This window comes from Lontra canadensis, unplaced genomic scaffold, assembly GCF_010015895.1.
Source record: "Lontra canadensis isolate GAN:19392208 unplaced genomic scaffold, GSC_riverotter_1.0 scaffold45, whole genome shotgun sequence".
Lineage (NCBI taxonomy): Eukaryota > Metazoa > Chordata > Mammalia > Carnivora > Mustelidae > Lontra > Lontra canadensis.
Genome location: NW_022631039.1, coordinates 14,440,383 through 14,461,341, shown reverse-complemented (window position 1 = coordinate 14,461,341; position 20,959 = coordinate 14,440,383). Strand labels below are relative to the sequence as shown.

The window sequence follows — 20,959 nt, the reverse complement described above, 5'->3', positions numbered from 1 at the left end:
AGACCCATGGGGCAGCAGGGGGCTTCAAGGATGTGTGTGCCATGAGTGGGAGGGGTTTCAGCCAGGGAACAGCCCAACCTTGGTACCCCCCCACCCCAGGTCTTTCCGGGCCTCATGTAGGAAGAGAAAAGCCCAGACACATGCCAAGTCCCTCCTGTATGCACAGACAGTGCAGCCCTGGGAAGCACACAGACGTGTATCTGGCTGGGCCTTCTGCTCATTCGCTGTGCCTTCTGGAACCTGCTGAGCCCTCACTGGGGTGTGAGCCCCCTGGCCTCCTTGCTGTGGGTGGAAGTGGGCGGATCCTCCAAGTTGGGGAGGCAGCGGAGAAGCCAGGCCCCACCTACACCCCACAAGCAGTCACACCTGTGGATCCCCTCCTGCTCTGCCCCGGCTGAATGGATATTGCCAGGACCTGGGAGCCCCGCGCTTGTCCTGGGACCCCCCACAAGGCCACACCCGTGCTTGTCTTGCTCTGATAGTATCCACAGGGGCCCCCGGCGGAGAGCATGACGTCCTGCCCAGGCCTCCACCACCAGCACCAACCTGAACCCACCCAGCACCCCAGGGAGTAGCCCTGATGAGGGGCATGTATCTGTGGCTGGACCAGGGTGGACAACATGCCCAGCCCCGTCTCAGAGAACCCCCCATAGTCCCAGCCCACAGGGCCCCCAGGGCCTCGGGGAGGGGGGCCCAGGGACCAAGCTCAGGCCCCACCTAGCTTGCTGTGTAGCTTCAGGGGTCCGGTGGCCTCTCTGCGCCAGTTTCCTTGTCTCTGGAGCCCGGTCCCTGTTGGGTGACCCTCTGCCTCCCCCTGGTGGTAAAGAGCCCACACTGCCGCGGGCCGGGGTCTCCACTGGACGGTGGAGCAGACCCATCCAGGCTGCCCTTCACCACGCATCTCACCCTGGGGCGTCTGCTGAGAAGAGCCCATTGCGCCCAGAACCTAGGAACGATGCCGAGCCTGCGTGGCCCACTGTCCGCTGACTGATCTGGCAGCCGACCTCTCCACTGTGGGCCCTCCTGCCTCTCCAATGGGGGTCCTGCTGTGATGGGCCGGCCAGCATAAGGCCTCAAGTCCCCCCCTCCCACCACCCCCTGCCACTGCCGCTGGTCCAGATACACCCACATGACCCACACGCAGCCCCTCTGTCGGTCACCAAAGGCTCAGAGAGGGCAGGGCCCTGGCCCAAGACCACCGAGCCAGGCAGCAGAGCGGACACTGCAAACCCATCTCTGCACCAGGCAGCTGCCCTCCCTGTCCCATGTCACACCCCGGCCTCAATTCCCCAGAGTGCCCGGCTGAGACTCCAGCACCCCTTAAGGGCAACAGAACGCAGTGGGAGCTCCGTGGGTCCCCAAAATACTCAGCCGGGGACCCCGTCTGCCACCAGCCTGGGGAATGCTGGTGCTGAGCCCCTGGGGACGGTCCACCAAGACCGCCACAATGGGCTCCCACAGTGGCTGGAGACAGCACAGACAAACAGGGAGACAGGCCCATGGAGAAGTTCCTCTCCTGGTGTACCCGAGTGAGGGCAGCATGGGGCAGGGACTCAGGGTGAGCTACAGGGGGCCTGCTCCCCTTTGGCCTTTGCTGACTCGACTCTGCCCTCTCCACCAGACATGGGGAAGGACAGTGAGCCCCCCTCCCTGTGGGACACCAGGACCGGGCTTGGATTTTTCTGTCTCAGGGCACAGCTCCCCTCTGCCCCCAGGCAAGGTCACAGATCTCAAGCTTTGGAGATCTCCACTTGGGGCCAGTCCCTGAGTGCAACTGGCACAGACCTGTCCTGTCCCTGGCTCATTCCATGCAGCCAGGCCAGGAAGCATCCCCAATGCCCATCTAGGAGCGTCCAGACCAGTTCAGAGAGGGTCAGCGCCTGCTCAAGGCCATGGACACATCCCCACTGATGCATAAGCGGACTCTGGCCAAGACCTCGGGCCAGGCGCCAGGCCGCCTGGGAACACGTGGCGAACAAGAGAGTGAGCCCAGGCCATGTGGTCACTTTCTTTATTGTGGCGGCTCAGAACCCACAGGGAGGGGGGTGCAGGTCCCCACCCCCACGGTGCCCGCCCTGCCCAGACTAGGGGCAAGGGTCTTGTAGCCGGCCAGGCAGCTCACTCAGGGGTCCTGTTTTTGCTCCTCAGGGACAAGACCCTGGACAAGCTGAACTTGGACTTCTTCTTCTGGTTTCCACTGTTTCTCTGGAGGTCTAGTTGGGGAAGGGGATGGACACTGAGGATACTCACCACCTCTTGGCCACCACCCCTGCCACATTTGTCCCTCCCACCCAGCCCTGGGAGCCCTCCCTGGGCCCCCAGAGCCTGGAGGAAGCCAGGCCCCGACAGGAGCCCTGAGCCTCAGCCCTCCCTTGGGGAACTGCCTCTGCGCCTGCTGTTAGAGCTCCCACTGGCCTGGGCACCCTCCTACCCTGACCACATGGTCAGCAGCTGCCTCTCGGCCCCACTGAATGATGGCAAGCTAGCTGCCTTGGGGTGAGCCTTCCTGTCCTCGGGCTGTATCTGTCCATGGGTCCTGGCCCCCACCCCCACGGGAGACCAGCCCGGACCCGCCCACCTCTGCCCTGGCCCCCCGTTACCCAGCCTCTGGATCATGTTCTGTAGCATCTCGTCCTCCTCTAGCTCCCTGAAACAGGAGAAGCACAGCAGTGAGGGGCTGCCCTCAGGGGCGAGGGGCGTAGGGCTCCCAGTCAGACTCATAGCCAAGCCCCCAGCCCATGGGACACCTGCGTCAGCTGTCTCCCATCGGCCAATAAGGCAGCGCCTGCCCCCTCTGGGCCCGGACCCTCATCGGTGGCACAGGGACAGGAGGGCCCTGGAAGGACCTGGACCAGGGCTCCCTCAGCTCAGATGGGAGCATGTTTAAATTTGGCCACTGACTCTGTGACCTTGGTAGGTCCCTCCTTTAGGCATAGGGACAGACGCGCCCCTGGGAATGGTCAGGAAGCCGGCAGCTGCCCCCAGGGCTGGTTGGAAACCAGAGGCCACCCCCAGGGCTGATCAAGAAGCCAGCAGCCCAGTGCCGCACCAGGAGACACGGGTGGCTGTGTGTATTTAAATAAAAATAAAATCTCAAGTTCCATTCCCCTGTTGAATGGGTCACAGTGAGCCATTCACACTGTGGAATGTTCCAGCAGCAGATGCTGAGCCCTGAGGGTCAGGGAACACGGGGCTTGGTTGGGGGGCAACCTCTAAGACAGGCAGCCTGGGTCTGCCCTCAGCCTCGGGGCCCACTCCTACAGGACACAGTGGCGGGGGGGCGTTCTTCCTGCTGATGGTGGGGAAAGGCTCTGCGCAGGAGGTGACCAGTCAAGGCCTGGCAGGGAGGAGCTGGGGTTCTGGCCGCCCCTCACCTGGGCCCCAAGCCCCGCCCTCACCGGAGCCGGTCCTCCTCCAGGAAGTCCACGATGTTGCTGCGGTCGTCCACCGTGCTGACATACTGGCTCAGCAGCTCTTCCTCACGCTGCTGGTCCTGGAGGGACTTCAGATACTCTGCAGGGACAGCCCGTCTTCAGGGGCAGCCCTGCTATCCCACCGCGCTCAGGGACACAGCGTCCCCAGCCCCAAGGGTCAGGCTCCTCCCCTGGAGGTGGGGGAAGGGTCTTGGGGGCAATGGGGACAGAGTCTGCCCTTCTGCGGTGGCTACGCCAGATGGACGGGTGGACAGGTGGACAGGTGGACGGCTGGGTGAGTGAACGAATGAATGAATCAGTAGAAGAACGGCCAGATCAGACGCAAGCGCCGCTGCCGCCGTCCCACAGCAAGGAAGGGCAGGGCCGGGACTGCGGGGCCTCAGCCCCACCATCGGCAGTACCCAGAGGCCGTGCTAGTCAGGGCTTACAGCCTGCACGCACGATCAGCTCACGTAACCACTGCAGCTGAGGGGAGTGGAGGTGGTAATCACTGCAGAGGAGCACAGAGAGGGTGAGTGCCCTGGCCAAGGACACACAGCCAGGAGAAGAGGCGCTGAGACTTGACCCTGGGCAACCCATCAGCCTCTACCAAGGTGGCTTCCCAGGCAGCCAGGAGGGGCCTGGGAGAGGCCGCCCCCACCGGCCCACCCCGGCTGGCTGTGGCTCCCTGGGGTAGGCAGGACTCACTGGGCTTGGCCATCAGCTGCCGCAGCTCCCCCTCGAGGTCCAACTGCTGCTCCACCAGCCGCTGGTCCCTGGCCCTGCCGAGGGGACGCAGGCATGAGGCCCAGCCCGCCTGGCTGGCTGCCCCCACCCGCCCAGTGCCTGAGCTGGGGCGGCCGGAAGAGGAGGCGGCCGTCCAGGAGGGGGCCCCTTCCGGGGGAGGAGCGGCTGGACCCCTCACTTGTACATCAGCTCCGACTCCTGCCGCAGCAGCAGCTGCTTCTCGTGGATGAGCTGGAACCAGTCCGCCATGAGGGCGTCCTCGGAGGCATCTGTGGAGAGTGGGGGGGCCAGGATGGCTCAACTGGGGCCAGGGCGGCTCCAGGGCAAAGCTGGCTAAGGCCAGGCTGGGGCACCAGGCAGGGTATCGGCTCACCTCCCTCAGCGGCACGGAGACGCTTCTCCAGTTCCACGCCCCTGAGCTCCAGGGCGTCCAGCTGGCTCTCGATGTCCTGCATGTGCCTCTGGATCTCCTCCGGGGGCATGTAGTTAGGGGGCAGCTGCGGACGGAGGGCTGGTGAGGGGCTGTGGGAGACGCCGGGCCATGCCCTGGCGGGCGGCGTTCCTGGCCCCCCGTACCCTGGCTTACTCACCCTGGCGGGGTTGGTCACTGCCTTGCCAGTTGAAGAGGGGACACCAGCCGAACCCAAGGGCTTCCCTGCTGAGGGCGAAAGTCTCCTGGACCTGGTGGCACCAGGCCCAAAGCTGTGTTGACCCCACCCTGCCTGCCCAGCAGCCCTGCTCGCCCCTCACCCTGGCAGCCCTAAGTGGTGCCCTGCTGGTGCCCAAAAGCCAGAGCTCACAGACAGATCCAGGCACCATCCCCCCCGGCCCCTGTGACCCCCCGTCAGCAGCCCGGGCACCCCAAGTGCAAACACTCCCCCATCGCCAGGAGGACCTATCTGGTCCTCCCCTCCCTACTGGTGGGCAAGGGCTCAGGGACAGGGTCCTCCAAGCCCCCTGCCCCACCCGAAGCCCCTCTGACACCACTGGGTCGTGTTCCCGGGCCGGGCATCTGGAGACCCCGGGTTCCCGCCCAGCATTACCTGAGGGGCTGGGCGGAGGGCTAGCTGCACCCACCGTCCTGTCAGGCGAAAGAGGGGTCGGGGGAATGTGGACGGGCCCCTCGGAGCTCTCATGGGCCTTCCCAAGTGCCTCACCAGTCCAGGGCTCTGCCAGGACCCTAGACAGAGGGCAGGAGGTCAGCTGAGGGAAGGAAAGGCTGCCCCCACACCCAGGTGCAGACAACCTGAGGCAGGGATGAGCTTGTGACCAGCTGCGACCCTCCTAGAACACAGATGTGTATTCCCGTGAGCACTCACCTGTGGGTGTGAGCACCATCCTCACACCTGGCGCAGGACCCCAACCCTGCTGCCCGCCCCCGGGCCACACACTGCTACAGTGCACTCAGGGCAGCTGGTGTGACTGCCCTTGCCATGAATCAGGCTGGTGTGACTGCCCCCGCCATGACTCAGGCTGGTGTGACTTACCCTGCCGTGACTCAGGCCCGCGTGACTGCCCCCCGCCGTCACTCAAGCCGGTGTGACTGCCCCCCATCGCTCATGCTGGTGTGAACTGGCTTCTGCTACCACTGCTGAGGTCCGGGCAGATGGGCACTCATCCCTCCCATGGGTATGTCAGTCGGTCTGTTTGTGCACCATTATTCACCTGTGAGCACTGGTGAGTACCTACTCTGTGCCTGACCCTGTGTTAGCCCACAGACCCCATGAGCACAAAGCCTGAGGCCCAGGTGCAGGTCCAGGGGAACCCCCCCTTCACCTCTCAGTAGGGTTTATCTTCACCGGCTTCAGGCGGGCCCTCCATCCTGCCGGCCCATCCTCCTGGTCTTCCTGGGGGCTGGCACTCATGCCTAGGTTGGGGGGCAGGGACACAGGTCACAGGGGGTGTTCTGCTGGGAAAGACTGGATCTCACTCACCCCCACCCCAGCTTCCTAAAGCCAGCGCCTCTCGAATACCCACACAGCCAGCCGGGCCCACAGGACAGAGTCGGGCTAGGAGTCCAGCTCAGGACTTCAAGCCTACACTGTGTGTGCTCAGGGAAATCGCTCCCCTCTCTGGACCTCAACTTTCCCTGATGCCAAATGCGTGAGGGGGAGGCCAGGTGAGCCCCATGGATGCTGAGTGCCCATGTGTCTGTGGGACGGATGACTAAGCTGGGACAGCCCATCTGCTGGCTTCCTTGGCTGAGAACAGAGTGGCTTTCATTACAGGGGGACTCGGCTGAGGGAAAGATCTTGGTAAAACACTGAGCATGTGAGCCTAGCTCAGTAATGCCAGAGCGCCCGTAAGAGATGCCCAGGCATCCAGAAACAAGGTAACTCCAGAGTTACCCCAAAAAGTGTATGAAACGGCGCCGGGAACACGAGGCCACAAGATGGTAGTAAGCGGTGGGAGGGGCCTCTGGGAGGGGCCCAGGCCCAGGGATCCCCGGGGTACTGCTGTCGGGACAGAGCGGGAAGGACAGACACACACAGGAACCATGGATGCGAAACCCCAGGGAAGAGGGGATGATGCCACGACCAGGGCAAGGCAAGAGAGGAATCACGGACACCCTGGCGTGGTCACCAGGTCACTGTCACGGGACAGTGTCGCCGATGACCGGGGCCAGGGGGCCTCAGCAAGAAGGGCCGGTGGGGCAGGTGGGCAGCTAACAGTGACCATAAAGCCACACCACCCCAAGAACATCGGCCGCCCCAAAACTTGAGTCAGGCAGAGAGAGCAAGGACCAGGGTGGGTGCTGTGACCCAGGTGATACAGAGGACAGGCACTCAGGGCTGGCGAGCCCAGGTGCCAGGCAGGAACCCGAAAATCACTGCAGAACCACAGGCCAGGGAGCGCCCACCCCACCTCTGCTCCAGGGGAACTCTTACCCTTCACCAGTGGGGCCTCTGGCTTCGGCCTGGAGCCGGCACTCGCCCGACTGGCCCTGGAGCACACAGGCGGGCTCTTCCTGCCCACCTGGGGCGATGTGGCTGCCCCTGACGTGATGCCCACCTTCAGGGGGGCTGGAAGCTCAGGCCTCGCCGGGGGGCTAAGGGCCCGGGGAGATGCCAGCTGTGCCAGCTTGGCTGATGGACTTGCTTGTGGCCCTTCGGTTCTGGTATGGGATTGCAGAGCAGGGGAGGGTCTATGGGCGAGAGCGTAGGCATCAGGCACAGGTGGACCCAGGAGCCCTTCCCGCCATGACCCCCAGGCAGAAGCCCCTTGGCCTCCCTTGGCAGCTGATTCCTAATGTCCACCCTCCTGATGGGGACAGACAGCCCCTCCAAGGGACTAGCCAAGGGCACACACTTCTGGCACAGGTGTATACAGCCCTGGATATTACCTTCCCATCTTACTCTGGTACAGGCTGAGATTAAAACACCCCCAAACACACTGTGCACGGGGTGTGTGGAGGGGCCACACCCACAGCCCCGCCCCCTTCCTACTACCTGCCCAGAGCCGGGATGCACTGGGCCCGCCTAGCCCCGTCTGTGCAACATGTGTGAGGCCTCCCCATGGGTGGCCCATCAGCGGCCATCCTGCACCCTCTTGGGGCACATGCGTGCAGGAAGCAGGGCTGCCAGCTCCCAACAGGGCCCAGGGCAGGGGGCTGGGACCTCCCCAAACCAGAGCAGCTCCTCCATGTGCCCCATGCTCCCCAGGAAACCAGTCTCTCCCTCCCACTTCTCCCGACCATCTGGGTGCACGGTGACCAGGGCAGCCCTAAGCCAGAATGCCGCCCCAAAATAAGGGGCCACACGAGGTAGCGGGCATGGCATCGTCAGCCAGCCTGGTGTGCAACCTTCTTACTCACTAGGCCACCGTTGCATGGTGAACGGTTTCCCCCTTGCCCCAACATTCACGTCCACTTGGAAGCCCAGAGCATGGCCTTATTGGGAAATAGGGTGTTAGCAGACGTAACCAAGTATGGATGAGGTCATCCTGGATTAGGGAGGCCCTAAGTCCAGTGACGGGTGTCCTTATAAAAGACAGAAAAGTAGAGGACACAGACACAGAGAAATTCAGGAGACCCTGGAGGCTGAGAGGGAGGGTATGGCCGCAAGCAAGGAAAGTGGGGCCACCAGGAGCTAGCTGAGGCGGGAAGGACGCCCCTCCCCCAACATCCCCGGAGGGAGTGCAGCCCTGCCTGCCCTGGGTTCGGCCCTCTGGCCTCCAGAACTGGGAGAGAACAAATTTCCATCGCTTGAGCCCCCAGAGCACGGTGCTCTGTCTAGTAGCCTCCGCACATGACCGCAGGGACACTCCATCCATCAGGGCCTGCTCCGTGTCCAGCGTGCAGAGGGCACCAGGGGAGTTGTGGAGGGACGAGCTCTGCCCGGGTCAGACAGAAGGACACTGGGACCTCTCCCATCCTCTGGTTCCCCATTGGGTGTCCTCCACGTGTGCCATATAGAGGTCCCAGGGGACAGCATCCATGCCCCTGAAAGCCCAACCCCCACAGCTCTAAGTGACAATGGTGTCCCCTCCTGATGACCACCGGGCACTCTGGGTCCCGTCTTATTCCCACTTCCCAGATGAGGAAGCTGAGGCTGGAGAGCACACCCAGGTAGGGCCTGGAAGTCTCAGCTGCCCCTGACCCTGCCCAGCCCCTCACCCACCTGCCAGGCAGCTGGGCCCTGGTGTCCCCGAGCCTGGGAAGGGCCTTCCGGAGGCAGCTGAGCGCCTGCTCCCTGCTGCTGTCCCCAGAAGCCACATCTGCTGGAGCTGGGGCCCTGCCCACCAGGCCAGGGCTGGGGGTGGCCCCAGGAGTCTGAAAGAATCTCTCACGGGCCTGCTGCATCTTGGAAGCTGATGGGGTGCCATCTGGGGTGTCTGCTGGGACTGGAGACGCTGGGCCCACACTGATCTTGGTCTGGGGGGCTGCCACATGGGGGGTCCCCGGGCCCTGCGGGGTGGCCAGGTGAGAGTCCGCAGCACTCGTCATCAGGGCAGGACGGGGGCTGACAGCTGCTGTGTCCTGGACCAGCAGTGACGAACCCGCTGGGGAGCTGTTGGCCACACGCATGCTGGCTTTGCCACCCTGGAGGCCCGCCGAGAAACTGGGCCGGGCTGAGCTACCCGCGTGGATGTGGGAGGAGGTGGCGGCCGGAGGCTCAGCTGGAGTGGGGACACCCTTGGCCGCTGAGTTGCCCACCACCGGCTCCGGGGCCGCTGGCCTGGCTTTTGGCCTTGTGTCTCGGAGCCCATTTGCCTCCTGGGCCTTCCACGGGGCACTGCGTGGCTGGGAGTCCGAGGGCACAGCCCTTGGCTGTCGGGGGCCCGGGGCCCGCAACGTGGGGCTTGCGGACGTGGCTTCGGGGTGGTGGCTGGAACACACGAAGACGCCGGGCTCGCCGGTGGGCCTGTAGGCCCCAGAGTGCAGCATGTTGGAACACTGCTTACACCTGAGGCGGGGCAGAGGCAGGCCTGTGAGGACACCCCAGGCGGGCATGCGTGCCCCACTCACGCACACGCCTGGGCACAGGCTCGTGCAGCCCCACGTCCATGTGTGTGGCGGGGACTCACTCAACATCCAGCCCTCCTCGCGGTCATTAGTGTCTGTGCCTATCAGCGCGGCACACGCACACACACGAGCACACACACGTGCCGAGGCCCCCGCGCCGACCCCACCTGAAGCAACTCCGGTGGTAGAGTTTCCCGTCGGCCAGGTGTCGCTGTACAAGGTGCACGTGTTTGCCACAGACCCCACAGGTGCTGCTGACTGAGCTGCTTGGCGAGGCCTGGCCCATGGGAAGGGTGCCAGCTGTCATTTCTGAGGGCCCCCCACCCCAGGCCTCCCTCCTGACCGCTGCCCCATCAGTGGGGGAGAAGATCCCACTTTACAGACCAGAGAACTGAGGCCCCAAGGGGAGCAGCAGCCTGCCAGACGCTGCCAGGAGGGCCCATGCCCCAGCCGGCCAGACTTCAACTTCAGGGTCTGCAGCCCAACCCCAGCATAGGGGGTCTGGGGGCACAGAGGACAGGTTCACGAGCTCCTGCAGCCACGGGAGGGGCAGCAGTCCTAACAGCAGGCTCGAACAGCAGGGGGCGCCCAACCACCGCATATCCCCTGCCTCGTCCCCGCCTCTGAAAGTGGGGATACCCTAATACCCTGGGCAGGCTGGGAGGACACACCCAGGATTCTTTCCTGGCCCACCCACAAGGGAGGGGCAGAAGGTCACAAAGGTCGGGACTCAGGGTCCCAGCTGTGCTCAGCCTGCACCACCTCCCTGGGCCTCAGTGACCTAAGGGTACAATGGGGATCCTATCCCGACTGCGGGATAGGACCCCACTCCCAGGTGGTGTCAGGTCACACTCAGTGCCAGGAGCCAGAGGGAAGGCGGGGCTGGGGTGCTTACGGTCTTTGGCAGGAGGCCCCCTGAGCTGCCGTCCTTCCACTGGATGGTGGGGTTTCTATTGGCTGGAGACAGTGGCTGCTCCCGGGCTGCAGTGGGTGAGGGCCTGGCCGGCTGGGATGTGGCCTTCTTCCCAGACGGCTCCTCGCTGGACTCCGATGAGGGTCTCTTGATACCAGCCATGCCCCCAACTGCCATGACACAAGCAGGCTCAGGCTCTGAAAGCATCTGGGGCCACCCCTGGTCCAGGTCCCCTGTGGGAGCCCGGGGCTGCTGGGAAGGGCAGCTCCCGCGCTGTCCAGGGGGCGCGGGAGGGGTGGCCGAGGTCAACTGGGCGCACATTCCCAGCGGGGGCCTGGCCTCCCCCATGGCCCTCCCCTCTGGCTCTGAAAGCCCCGATCTGGGGTCTGGGAAGTGGAACTTTTCTGTTTCTACACAAAGTGGAAAGATCAAGGCGGGGCTGGTCCTGTGCCCAGAGTGATTCCGGGGATTTCTGAGGCCTGGATGAGGAATGTGGGGGGAGGGGAAGTGGCTGAGCTTTGGGGTGCACAAAGCAGCCAGAATAAAGTTCCTCGGGCCTGTCCCTCACCCATGCGCCCTGCCTGGAGGCCCTGGCTTGCCAGGGCCAGCCTGGTGTCTATAAGGCCAAATGTCAGAACCAAATGGGCTGGTAGGGGGTGCGACCTCTGGAGCCAGGCCTGGGAGCCCACACAGGGTCTGCCAAGCTGCCTGAGGCAAGAGTTGTGGGCACAGTTTCCAGGCATGTAGATGGGCAAGCTGAGAACAAGAGGGTGAGGATCTGGGCGCATCCATTTGGTGGACAGATGTGGGGGGGCCTACAGGGTTTGAACCCGTGCTCATTACTTCCAGAGCATGGGGGGGCCTTGCTCCCCCGGGGAGGAGACCACAGCTCAGGGAGCCCCATACATGTGGCACCAGAAGGGCCTCCCTGCCCGCTTTCTGCCCCACCGGGAAGCGCTGGGGGCCGAGAGGGCGGGTGGGCCTGGCCGTTCGGGCTGTGCAGAGGCGAGGTGGGAGAGGGCCTCCTGACTCACTGGGGGAGCGTCCGTGGAAGTAGTTGTAGTACTGGGACACGTAGGTCAGGATGCTCAGCCGGTCAGGCACCTTCAGGGCCACCATGTCCTCAGCATCCAGCAGGGCTGGGATGCCCAGCTCCTCCTCGGCCACACGGAAGGCCTGGTAGGGGGTGGTCAGCATGGGTGGGCTGGGGGACAACACTTCCTCCTTCCCTGCCAGCCCACCAGCTCCTCCAGGAAGGAGGCCAGAAACCCGCTCAAGCCCAGATAGCTCTGGGTTCAAGGTTCACGCTCTGCTCAGGCTGCATGACCTCCCTGAGCCTCAGTTTACCAGTCCGTACAACAGGAACCATATCCTGGCCACTCATGAGCCAGTCCCTGCCATGGCCAGCCTGCCGTCTCCTGCCTGCAAACGCCCATCCCTCACCTGATGGTCCTCGAGTCCCACATGCACCCTTCCCCTAACAGCTGACACAGCCGCACCACACCTGAGGACAACACCTCAGTCTCCAGGTATCCGAAATACGGCTCCAGGGGTGACCTTCCTGCCATGCTCAGGCCAAAAGCCTCAAATCTCCTTTGACTCCCTTTCAAAACACATTCAGAATCTGACTCCTCCTGCGGCCATCATCATCCCCTTGCCACCCACCCCGCTGTCAACACAGTTCCTGTGGACCCCGAGCACTCCCACAAAGCACTCCCACTCTCCCCCGGGAAAGGAGGCCAAGCACTTCCCATGCTCCGTCAGCCCCACTCTCTCCAAGTCCGTTCCCACCGCGCCCCCACTCGCTGTCTCTCCTACTACCCAGGTCCCTGCCTGCCCAGCGCCCTTGCCTGGGGAGCACCCCCCACCGGGTACGCCCCTCCCAGAAGTGCCCAGGGGGCTCCATCTTTCCGGGGCGGGACCTGCCCTGTCCCCTCATGAGGCCGCACACAGCTCTGCCGCACTGTCTCTGCACGTTCATCCTGCTGGCGCGCGCTACAGTGTCGCTACAGGACTTCCTGCCACGACGGACGAGCTCCCGTCCAAGCTGTCCATCCTGAGGACGACACGTGGAGAGCGCGGCTGAGGAACTGCATCTGCCCTTTATTTAATCTAAATTAAGTCAAATTGAAAGGCAAACCATCCGCGAGCTGGGCAGGGCCGGCCGCGGACACCTGGGTTTGCCCCCCCCCCAGAGCCCAGTCTGACACCCCGCTGGAGAGCCAGCTCTGGGAGGAAGGGTGTGAGTCTGGCTCTCTAGGCAACGGCCTCCAACGACAATGGGGCGTGTTCTGCAGTGAGGAAACTGAGGCAGGGAAGGGTCGGGCGTCAGTGCAGCAGGCAGTGTGCTCAGGACCTGGCAGCCAGGTGGCTGGCGGGCACGCACAGCAGGTCTCCACAGGGCCAGGACCCACCCCAGGGCTGGTCCTCCCAGAGCCACCTCTGGCCCCCGTCTGCCTTGGGTGGGAACTGAGTCCCAGCCACTCCCGACCCCTGCCTTCCCCCACAGGAAGAAGGAGACCAGGAGGTCCGGGGTACCAGACAAGAGGCTGTATTTCTGGGGTAGGGTGACCTGGCTCAGGACAGGCTGCGGAGCTCAGCGGTGCGTCTCCGGCCACCAGGTGCTCACCTGCTAGGCCGGCAGCTCCCACAGCTGCCCTGGGGGCGCCCGAGGGGATCTGGGACCTGGGAGACGGTGCAGGGAAGACTGGAGAAACAGGGGCACTCACCAGTTTGTTGTTCTCATAAATGTTTTCCTTCCTGAGAGCATTGAAGTCTCTGGAAGAGAGAAAGACAGGTGTCCGAAGTAGCTCAGGGAGGGAGACCGAGGCACGAGGTCACCACCCGGCACCCCAAGCAGGCAGAGCTGGCCCTGCTCCGGGCTCAGCAATGCTGGTCGGCACCTAGGCAACCAGACTGACCAGCATGCTCCAAGCAGCGGGTCCCCACAGGGTGGGGAAGGGCCACAGCCAAGGCAGGACCCACCGCAGGGCCCCGTCCTCTCAGAGCCACCCCTGGTCAAGACAAAGGCACCAGCCTGGGCAGCACAGCCAAGCACACGTCCGAGTGGGCTGCTTCCAAACTCCCAGAAGCCTGTGGGCCTCATGGGTCACCGGAGGCCCGTGTCCCAGGGGTGAGAGCAGGGGGTGGACATAAGAGGCAGTGGGGGACGGAGCTCCACGCTGCCCACTAGTCAGGGCACCACCAAAACCTGACCTCGGGGGTGCTGAATGTCTGAGGTGCCAGGCCCAGCCTGGACGGGACTCTGTGCCCCCACCCAACACGGGTACACCTCAGCTCACTGCCCCCCTGCAAGGGGGCTCCAAGCAGGAAATATGGCCAGCCTGGCAGCCACCCGTCCTGACACAGGCCACTCAGATACCCACCGGCAGGGCCTCTGCCACAGCGCAGCCCCTTCAGTATGTGCTGGACGGTTCTGGAAGCCCCGCAGCCTGGGGAAGGGCTCAGGCTGGGAGCTGCGTCCTGACCCAGGGGGAAGCCCTCTCCTCTCTCTCTAAGGCCTTAGTGTCCCCGTCTGGGAGGAGGATGGCAGCTTCTGACCAGAACTGGGGGGTCTGGCTGCAGCGGGTGCAGCAGGGAGGGGACGGGGCTGCCGTGTGCCCAGCTTCCTCCAAGGAGGCCCCCGCCAGCCTCCAGCCCTGCGTCCATCACCCTGCCCGGCTTCAGGGAGAACTCGCCATCCGCTCGGACCACCCCCAGGTAACGTGTTCCAGATGCTAAGACCACCCCACGAGCACAGACGGTGCTTTTGTGCATGGGACAAGATGGAGGCAGCTCTGTCTCCAGGAGGACAAAGGGCCAGAGGGGCGGGCGCGGCGCCCTCCTGTTCTTCAGTGCGGCCACAGGCAGCTCACCCGGGCTCTGTCCCAGCAGTGTCCACAGCACACGGAGGGGCCCGTCTCTATCCGTCGCCCAGGGGGCTCTCGGTAGCCGGGGCCTCCGTCCACCGCCCCCCTCCCTCTGCCACCCCATCCCTTTGAAAGTTCGATCTCTTTTCCAGACCTGCCCCGGGTCACTGACCCACACGGCCATGTCCTCAGCAAGATGCCCCGGTAGTGGGAGGGCAGGATAACAAGGTCTGTTTTGTCTGCAAACACGCGGGGGGAGGGAGGCCCCGGCCCCTCCATCTGCTGTGGGGAGGGGGCGCAGCGGCTCGCCTGGCGGAATGCAGGGAGGGGGCCCCGCTTCACCCAGACCCCAAGGGAGCACCTCACCGCGGTGGTGCCGACCCCACTGAGCAGGCGCCAAGGTGGGCAGGTCGGAGCCTGCCCCGTGGCCCTTTCACTCAAGGTCAAGGACCACCCTGCCCCCAGGACCCTGGGCCCTCAAGGCCTCCACAGTGGGCCCAGACTCCCTGGGCCAGTCTCACGGCCACCGCACCCTTCCTGAAGCAAGCTCTCTGCCCAGGGTCTGGCCCTCCCAGCCTCTTGAGCTCGGCCCACGCTGCCCCCTCCGTGGGGCACACACTGGCCCTGCCTGACGCACCCGCCACGGCCCCTCCCCAGAGGCACCCCGCAGGGCCCCAGCGGACGCTTCTCTGCCTCTGGCTGGTGGCCGTGTGAGCTCACACCCCCACAGCAGGGGCCTCGGTCGGTGTCGCCTTTGTCCCTGAGGGCCACGTGGCCCAGCGCTCTGGCAGAAATCTCTGGACTGAGTTGCCCAGCAAACCCTTCAGAGACTGCCAAGGAGAGACCACGCCGGTCCCTGCCAGGAAGTCCAACAGGGCCCGCTCTCCACCATCAGGGAGAGGTGGGTCCCCTCTTGCGGGGACTGGCGGAACTGGGCCCCCCACAATGATCTGTTGGAGAGTAACCCCTGCCCCGGGACCTCAAAACGTGACCTTTGGAAACAGGATCTTCGTTACTGACAGAATCCCGTTCAAATGAGGTCATGACAGTGGGCCCTAAACCAGAACGACCGGCGTCCTTATAAAAAGGGAAATCAGGACCCGGACGCACACAGAGGGGAGCCGGCCCTCCACCAGCCCAGGGGGGAGGCCCAGAGCCTCCGGAGGGGCCCACCTGCTGGCTCCTGACTCAGAGGACACACGTCTCTTCCAGCCGCCCTATGGGTGGTGCCTCGTGGAGCAGGCCTGACAGACAGACAGCCCGGCTTCAGCCAACCCTCCGAGAGGTGGGAAGGTGGCATATGAGGCCTTGCTGCACCCTCATGGGCTGTGCTGGCTGACCCTCGGCGAGGCGGCTGCGGCTCAGAGCACCCCCACCCCTTCTACCCCGGTTAGATCATGTTTTAGTCGAATTCCTGTCATTTAAATTCAGTTCCGTTCTGGTACTACTCCCAGGTGCCTGGGGCTCTGCACACACTGGCTGATGAATTAGTTCCCAGGCTCCCCGAGCGAGGGGACTTCTGGGGCGTCCATCTATCCTTTTGACATCGGCCAGCAAACGGACTCGTTGGGTCTCTTCGTGTGTCCTGTAGCCGCTGACTGGTCTGCCGTCAGCCGGGTGCCGGCGTGGGCCCAGCTCTGACCTGGCCACGAGAGCCAGGGCACGGCCCCCCACCGCTGGCCACAGCTGACCACGACTGTTGACCTCACAATGTTGCACCAGCCCGCCTCCTGCCCCCACGCTTTCGGGGCTCTTAGGACCGCGTACCCCCTTCCGAATTCCTGGAGAGCTGACCTCACGCTGTTTATTTCCTGGAACAAAACACAGCCACGCAGGGGGTGGGCGCTGGGCTGGGAGGGGCTGACCGAAGGGAAGGCGCCTTTTCCAGGCACCCCCAGTACATCTGGAGTTAATCCCACAGGGAAGGGGAGCGGAGAGGAAGGGGAGACACAGAGACAGACACACAGAGATGGAGAGGGACAGAGACAAGACCGAGGCCGCACGGCAGAAGGGGAGGGAGGCACCGGGCAGACTCTAGCACAGACCTCGGCAGGGTGGACGGCACAGGGAAAAATGGGACATGACAGGCGCCGGAGGCTCCAGGCAGGGAGAAGGGTCTCGGTTGGTGCAGGGCCCAGGGCCCCACCTCCTTGCACCCGGTGGACAAGTGAGACCCCTCAGCCTCACTGCCCAGCCGCAGGCCTCCCCCAGGTGGGAGCAGACCCTGACCCCGACCCTGGCCCGGGGCAGGGCCCAGCCAAGAGTCAGCCCTGGGGCTTCCGTGGTGGCCTGAGGCGGGTATCACAGGTCACTGGCCCCAGGTGGCCCTAAGGAGGTGGGCTGGCAGCGCCTCCTGGGTACATCCTGGAGAGTCTGGCCGGAAGGAGGCTGCGGGGGCCTGGGCAGCAGGCCCTCGGGCCGGGGAACAGAAGGCCTCTGTCCCCAGGCAGCTTCCCGCTGGCCAAGAGGCTGGTGTGGGAGGGGACGCCAGCCCGGCTGCCTGGGCCCAGGAAGGGAAACAGTGCTCTCTGCTCTGGCCCAGGAAGGGAAACAGTCTGTCTCCAAGCATCTGGGTGGGGGGCTCTCTGGACTCCGGACTACATGCGAGTCTCAATGTACGTCTCAGGGAGCTCCGCCGTGGCCGGGGAGTCACTGTCCCCCCCCACCTGCTCTGCCCCAGCCCTGACGTCGGCCTCCCGAGCCAGAGGGACCTGGAGAAAGATCAGGTCCCCCCACCTCAGGACTGAGGGGCTGGGAAGGCCTCCTGCCCCCTCTTCCTGGTGGCAGCTGCCACCCCTACCTCCTGCATCTCCCCTGAAAACCTCAGCCACCCCTGGTCAGCCCAGAAGGGGAAGGAGCCTAGCTGCCCGCTCCAGCCCTGACAGGTCTACCGCCTGAGGCAGGAAGGGGCTGTTTGTTCTGGGTGGCTCCGGCATTTACTGGGCTACTTGGCTGAGGTGAGGTTCCTGGGGACATGGACCGCAGGCGGGCACCCTGGAGGCCCACCCGAGAAAGCCTTGCACTCTGGGGCAAGCTGACCAGAGAGGGGTCCTGGCTGCTGCTGCCCGGACAGCTCCGGTGGGGTATCTCGGGTATGCCTGCCTCCAGGGGTCCCCACGGGCCACCAGCATGTCCCAGAGCCAAGCCGCAGGAGCAGAGCTGTAGCGTCAGGCAGCTGACCACCACCTGTCCAGCTCAGCGCCCAGGCTCCTTCACAGATGTTCCCCAGGAAACCGCAGGAGGAAACGGCTCTGGTGTAGCAGGAAGGCTGGAGATGGGGCACAGGGAAGGACTTCCTGGTGGCCAAGTCAGAGGACACAGAGCCGGATGTCCACTCTCCTGTGACCAGAAGGCTTCTGAAGGACGGGGAGCCTGGCGGGGGGGAGGGTCTCGTCCAGTCTGGCCTTGGAGGCGTCCTCCTGGAGACGGCATCCTGGACTACTCCTTACTTGGTACTTCCTCCCCTCCCCGCACCCCTCGGCGGGGGGCGGGGGGAGGGGTGCGTAAGGCACAACAAAGGACACATGTGTACCCACAGTCAGCATGTACACAGCACCAAGTACATGTACAGCGTTCCACCAGCCCTCCAGCGCCCGCCATGTATCAAAAACCACTAACATTCTACCAGTGACCACAAATAGAAACCCACTCCCTCCCAGTTCCGGAGGCCAGAAGTCCAGCATCAAGGCACCGGCAGGGCCGTGCTCCTTCCGGAGGCTCTCGGAGAACATCTGTTCCTTGTACCTCCCCATGGGCTCCAGGCGTTCCTTGGCTTGCGGTCCCATCACTGGGTCTCGGCCTCCATGGTCACGTGGCCTCTTTCCCCTCCCCCCTGCACACAGGCACCTGCAGAGCCCCAACCTTGCAACGACACTTCCCAAACCCCTACTGTCCCTGTGGAGCCCCAAGTGCACGCCCTTATCTATAGCCCTCCAGCTATATGCTCCTATCCACCGGGCACCTGGCAGGTGCCAGACACAGTTCCAGGCACTGAGGGCAGGCAGTGACCAAAAAAGACATCCCACCCTTTTGGAGCTAAAGGGCAGTGGGGGCAGATGGACAAAAACCAAGTCAGCAGTAAATGAGATAACTGATGCCCTCGATGTCACTCCCGGAGGCAGGGGCCAAGTCCACCTTCTTCAGTTTGCAGTGCTGAGTACACAGCAGGCACTCATTAACAGTTAAAGGACCAGTTGCTTGACGCCTGCTTGTGCCAGCACGGTACACACCCACTTGGGCAGTGCCCGCTGGGACAGGCTCAGGCGCCACATACATACCCACACACCCACAAGGGGGCCCCTACTCCAGCAGAGCAAGGAGCAGACAGAAGGCCCAGGGCTTGGAAAAGCCCTAAGTCTCCAGTGACACCCACAGTGTTGTCCTGAGGCTGCCAGAGACGGCCATACCCCATTTGCCTGTAACCGTGGATTTCTCCTGGGGCTCGGTCCCAGCTGCCTGGGCTCAGGCCCCAGCCAGCCTCACCTTGTACCCTCCATGCTCCCCAGGGGGCTCTGCCTGTCTGGGTCCCACCCTTAGCCCTCCTCCCCATCAAAGCTCAGCTTAGGGTTTTCATTGTGGAAGCCCACTCTGCCCAACACCTCTGCCTGCAGGCGTGACTGAGGTGCACCCCTGGGCAAGGGGCAGAAGCTGCTGCCTAAATGCCACATGGGGCGTCCCCAGGAGGCTCCAGTAATGCATTTCACAACCTGGGGCAGGAGCAGGAAGTAAGTGCAGGCCTTTGTCAAGACGAGCTTCCCTGTAGAGTGCCTGGGAGTACAGAGTACCTCTGAGTGCAAGGGAGGGGCCCCGAGGGCCAGCCCCGGCTCTGCGGACGTGCTCTGTGCCCTCAGCAGGCTGTGTGGCCTCTAGGCCTCAGTTCCCCAGTCTGGGCAGACAGGGGCCTTGCGGACGTACTGTCTCTGGCCTCTCCCAGCCCCAAGACCACCCTGGCAAACACACACCCCAGCCTACCCCTGGATCCAGCCACAGCTTCTCAGAGTGCTTTTTGAACATCATGCCTCTTCCGGAAGGCAGGTGGCCTTCTGAGGACCCCCTTCCTAAGCCCTGGTGCCCCTAGTCCAGGCACCCTCCCCTGGAGCTTTACCCATCTCTAGTTCACATGAGTCGGGGGCCAGGCCATCAACACACAGACCTCTGCCCCAGCAAGCCGGGTCCCAGTCACTCAGCCGAACAGCATTTGCTGTTCGTGACGGACGTGGGGACAAGATCCAGCCTGCGAGGCACCAACTCCAAGAGCCTCCTGGGGCAGTCGCCCTAGTCCCTTCCCCTGCCCACGTTCCTTGTCTCCCAGGGATAGGGGCTCAGCCTCCACCTCATACCTGTCACTCTAGGGTGCCCAGGCAGGCCTGTGGGACAAGAGCTAGGAAGTCTGGGGCTTTCAGCTCTGTGCCCGGCCCTCTCCCACACTGTCCCTGGGCTGCATTCTTAAAGGTGCCTGGACCCCCTGGGGCAGAGACACAGCTCCTTCCATCTGGGGGGAAGTCCCTGGGAGCAAGGCGCTGGGGTTGGGGGTCAGGCAGAAAGAAGGGCAGCCCTGCCAGCGCTCTCCCAGGGAAGCCGCGGGGTGGGCCGAGTGGCTGTGTCCGGAGCCCAGCCTGACTCACGGACTGACTAAGCCAGTGGGGGCGGCCGGCCGGCAGGCCTGGCTCCAGCCCAGCTCCACTCGGTGGACGGGCAAACTGAGGCCACCGGGCGGGTCGTGACCGCAGGGACCCCGCTCCGCGCCGCCCATCGCGCGGTTCCGCACACACGCCCCGCCCGGCGGCGCCACAGGCCCCAGCCTCAGTTTCCCCGCCTGCGGTGCACTCACAGGAGGTCGGGCCGGTGGCGGTGCAGGATGGCGCAGAAGGCCAGGCCGTCGCGGAACGACGTGGTCATGTTGGTGATGTTCACGTCCCGGTAGCCCTCGCACTGCTGCCGGCACCACTGCTGCAGCGCCTTGGTGGCGGCCATGCGGGCAGCGGTGAGCGCCCCGGCGGCGGCGGGGCTCCGACTGCGCCTCCCGGAGCTGCGGGCCGCTGCCCACGCCGACCGCCGACTCCCCGCGCCGGCCCCAGGCGCCGACTGCCGCCCGAGCCCAGCCGGAGCCCTGCCGGAACCCTGCCGGAGCCCTGCCGGAACCCTGCCAGAGCCCTGCGGGAGCCCCGCAACGACAGCGAGCCTCAGCCGCGCCGCCGGCGGGAGTGCGGCCCGAGCCCGCCCCTGAGAGACCCCGCCCCCAGAGGGGCCCGCCCCCATGTAGGGCCCGCCCCCATGTAGGGCCCGCCCCCGAGTGGCCCCGCCTCCAGGGCAGGGCCACGGCCCCTAGGCTCCGCTCCCTCCGGCTCCGCTTAGACCGGCCACGCCCCCCCGGGCCCGCCCCCGCCCGGAGCCACGCCCACCCCACCTGCCCTCGGAGCCCCTCGCACCTCCACTGCTCTTGGGCTGCTTCGGGACTTTCTTTTCTTTCTTTCTTTTTTTTTTTTTAAGATTTTTTTTTTTTTTTTTAATTTGACAGAGATTACAAGTAGGCAGAGAGGCAGGCAGAGAGAGA

General features: G+C 64.4%; 1 protein-coding gene across 2 annotated transcripts; it reads right to left on the bottom strand.

The window, feature by feature from the left end:
- Positions 1-1,997: 1,997 nt before the first annotated feature.
- On the bottom strand, positions 1,998-20,456 carry MICALL2 (MICAL like 2). 2 transcript variants are annotated; one of them, XM_032872825.1, is made up of 16 exons: positions 20,237-20,456; positions 13,267-13,315; positions 11,572-11,713; positions 10,520-10,707; positions 9,792-9,901; positions 8,780-9,565; positions 7,049-7,305; positions 5,937-6,027; positions 5,204-5,340; positions 4,751-4,818; positions 4,534-4,657; positions 4,339-4,429; positions 4,122-4,195; positions 3,399-3,513; positions 2,601-2,647; positions 1,998-2,213 (listed from the first exon to the last, which is right to left on the bottom strand). In XM_032872825.1, exons 1-16 carry the CDS (start codon positions 20,377-20,379, stop codon positions 2,119-2,121), a joined length of 2,517 nt encoding a protein of 838 aa, XP_032728716.1. In that variant the 5' UTR covers positions 20,380-20,456; the 3' UTR covers positions 1,998-2,118. The 2 variants fall into 2 exon arrangements, 1 of the variants encoding a protein (XP_032728716.1); XR_004384404.1 differs by having other exon boundaries at positions 2,172-2,213; positions 3,375-3,513.
- Between the last annotated feature and the right edge of the window lie 503 nt (positions 20,457-20,959).

Bases quoted from the DNA above. Each gene is read 5' to 3' on its own strand.
- MICALL2 (XM_032872825.1), bottom strand. From the start codon at position 20,379: ATGGCCGCCACCAAGGCGCTGCAGCAGTGGTGCCGGCAGCAGTGCGAG. The intron at 13,316-20,236 runs GTGAGTGCACCG...TCTCTCTTCCAG, and splicing joins CGCCACCGGCCCGACCTCCT to AGACTTCAATGCTCTCAGGA. The intron at 4,658-4,750 runs GTGAGTAAGCCA...CTCCGTCCGCAG, and splicing joins CAGTGACCAACCCCGCCAGG to CTGCCCCCTAACTACATGCC.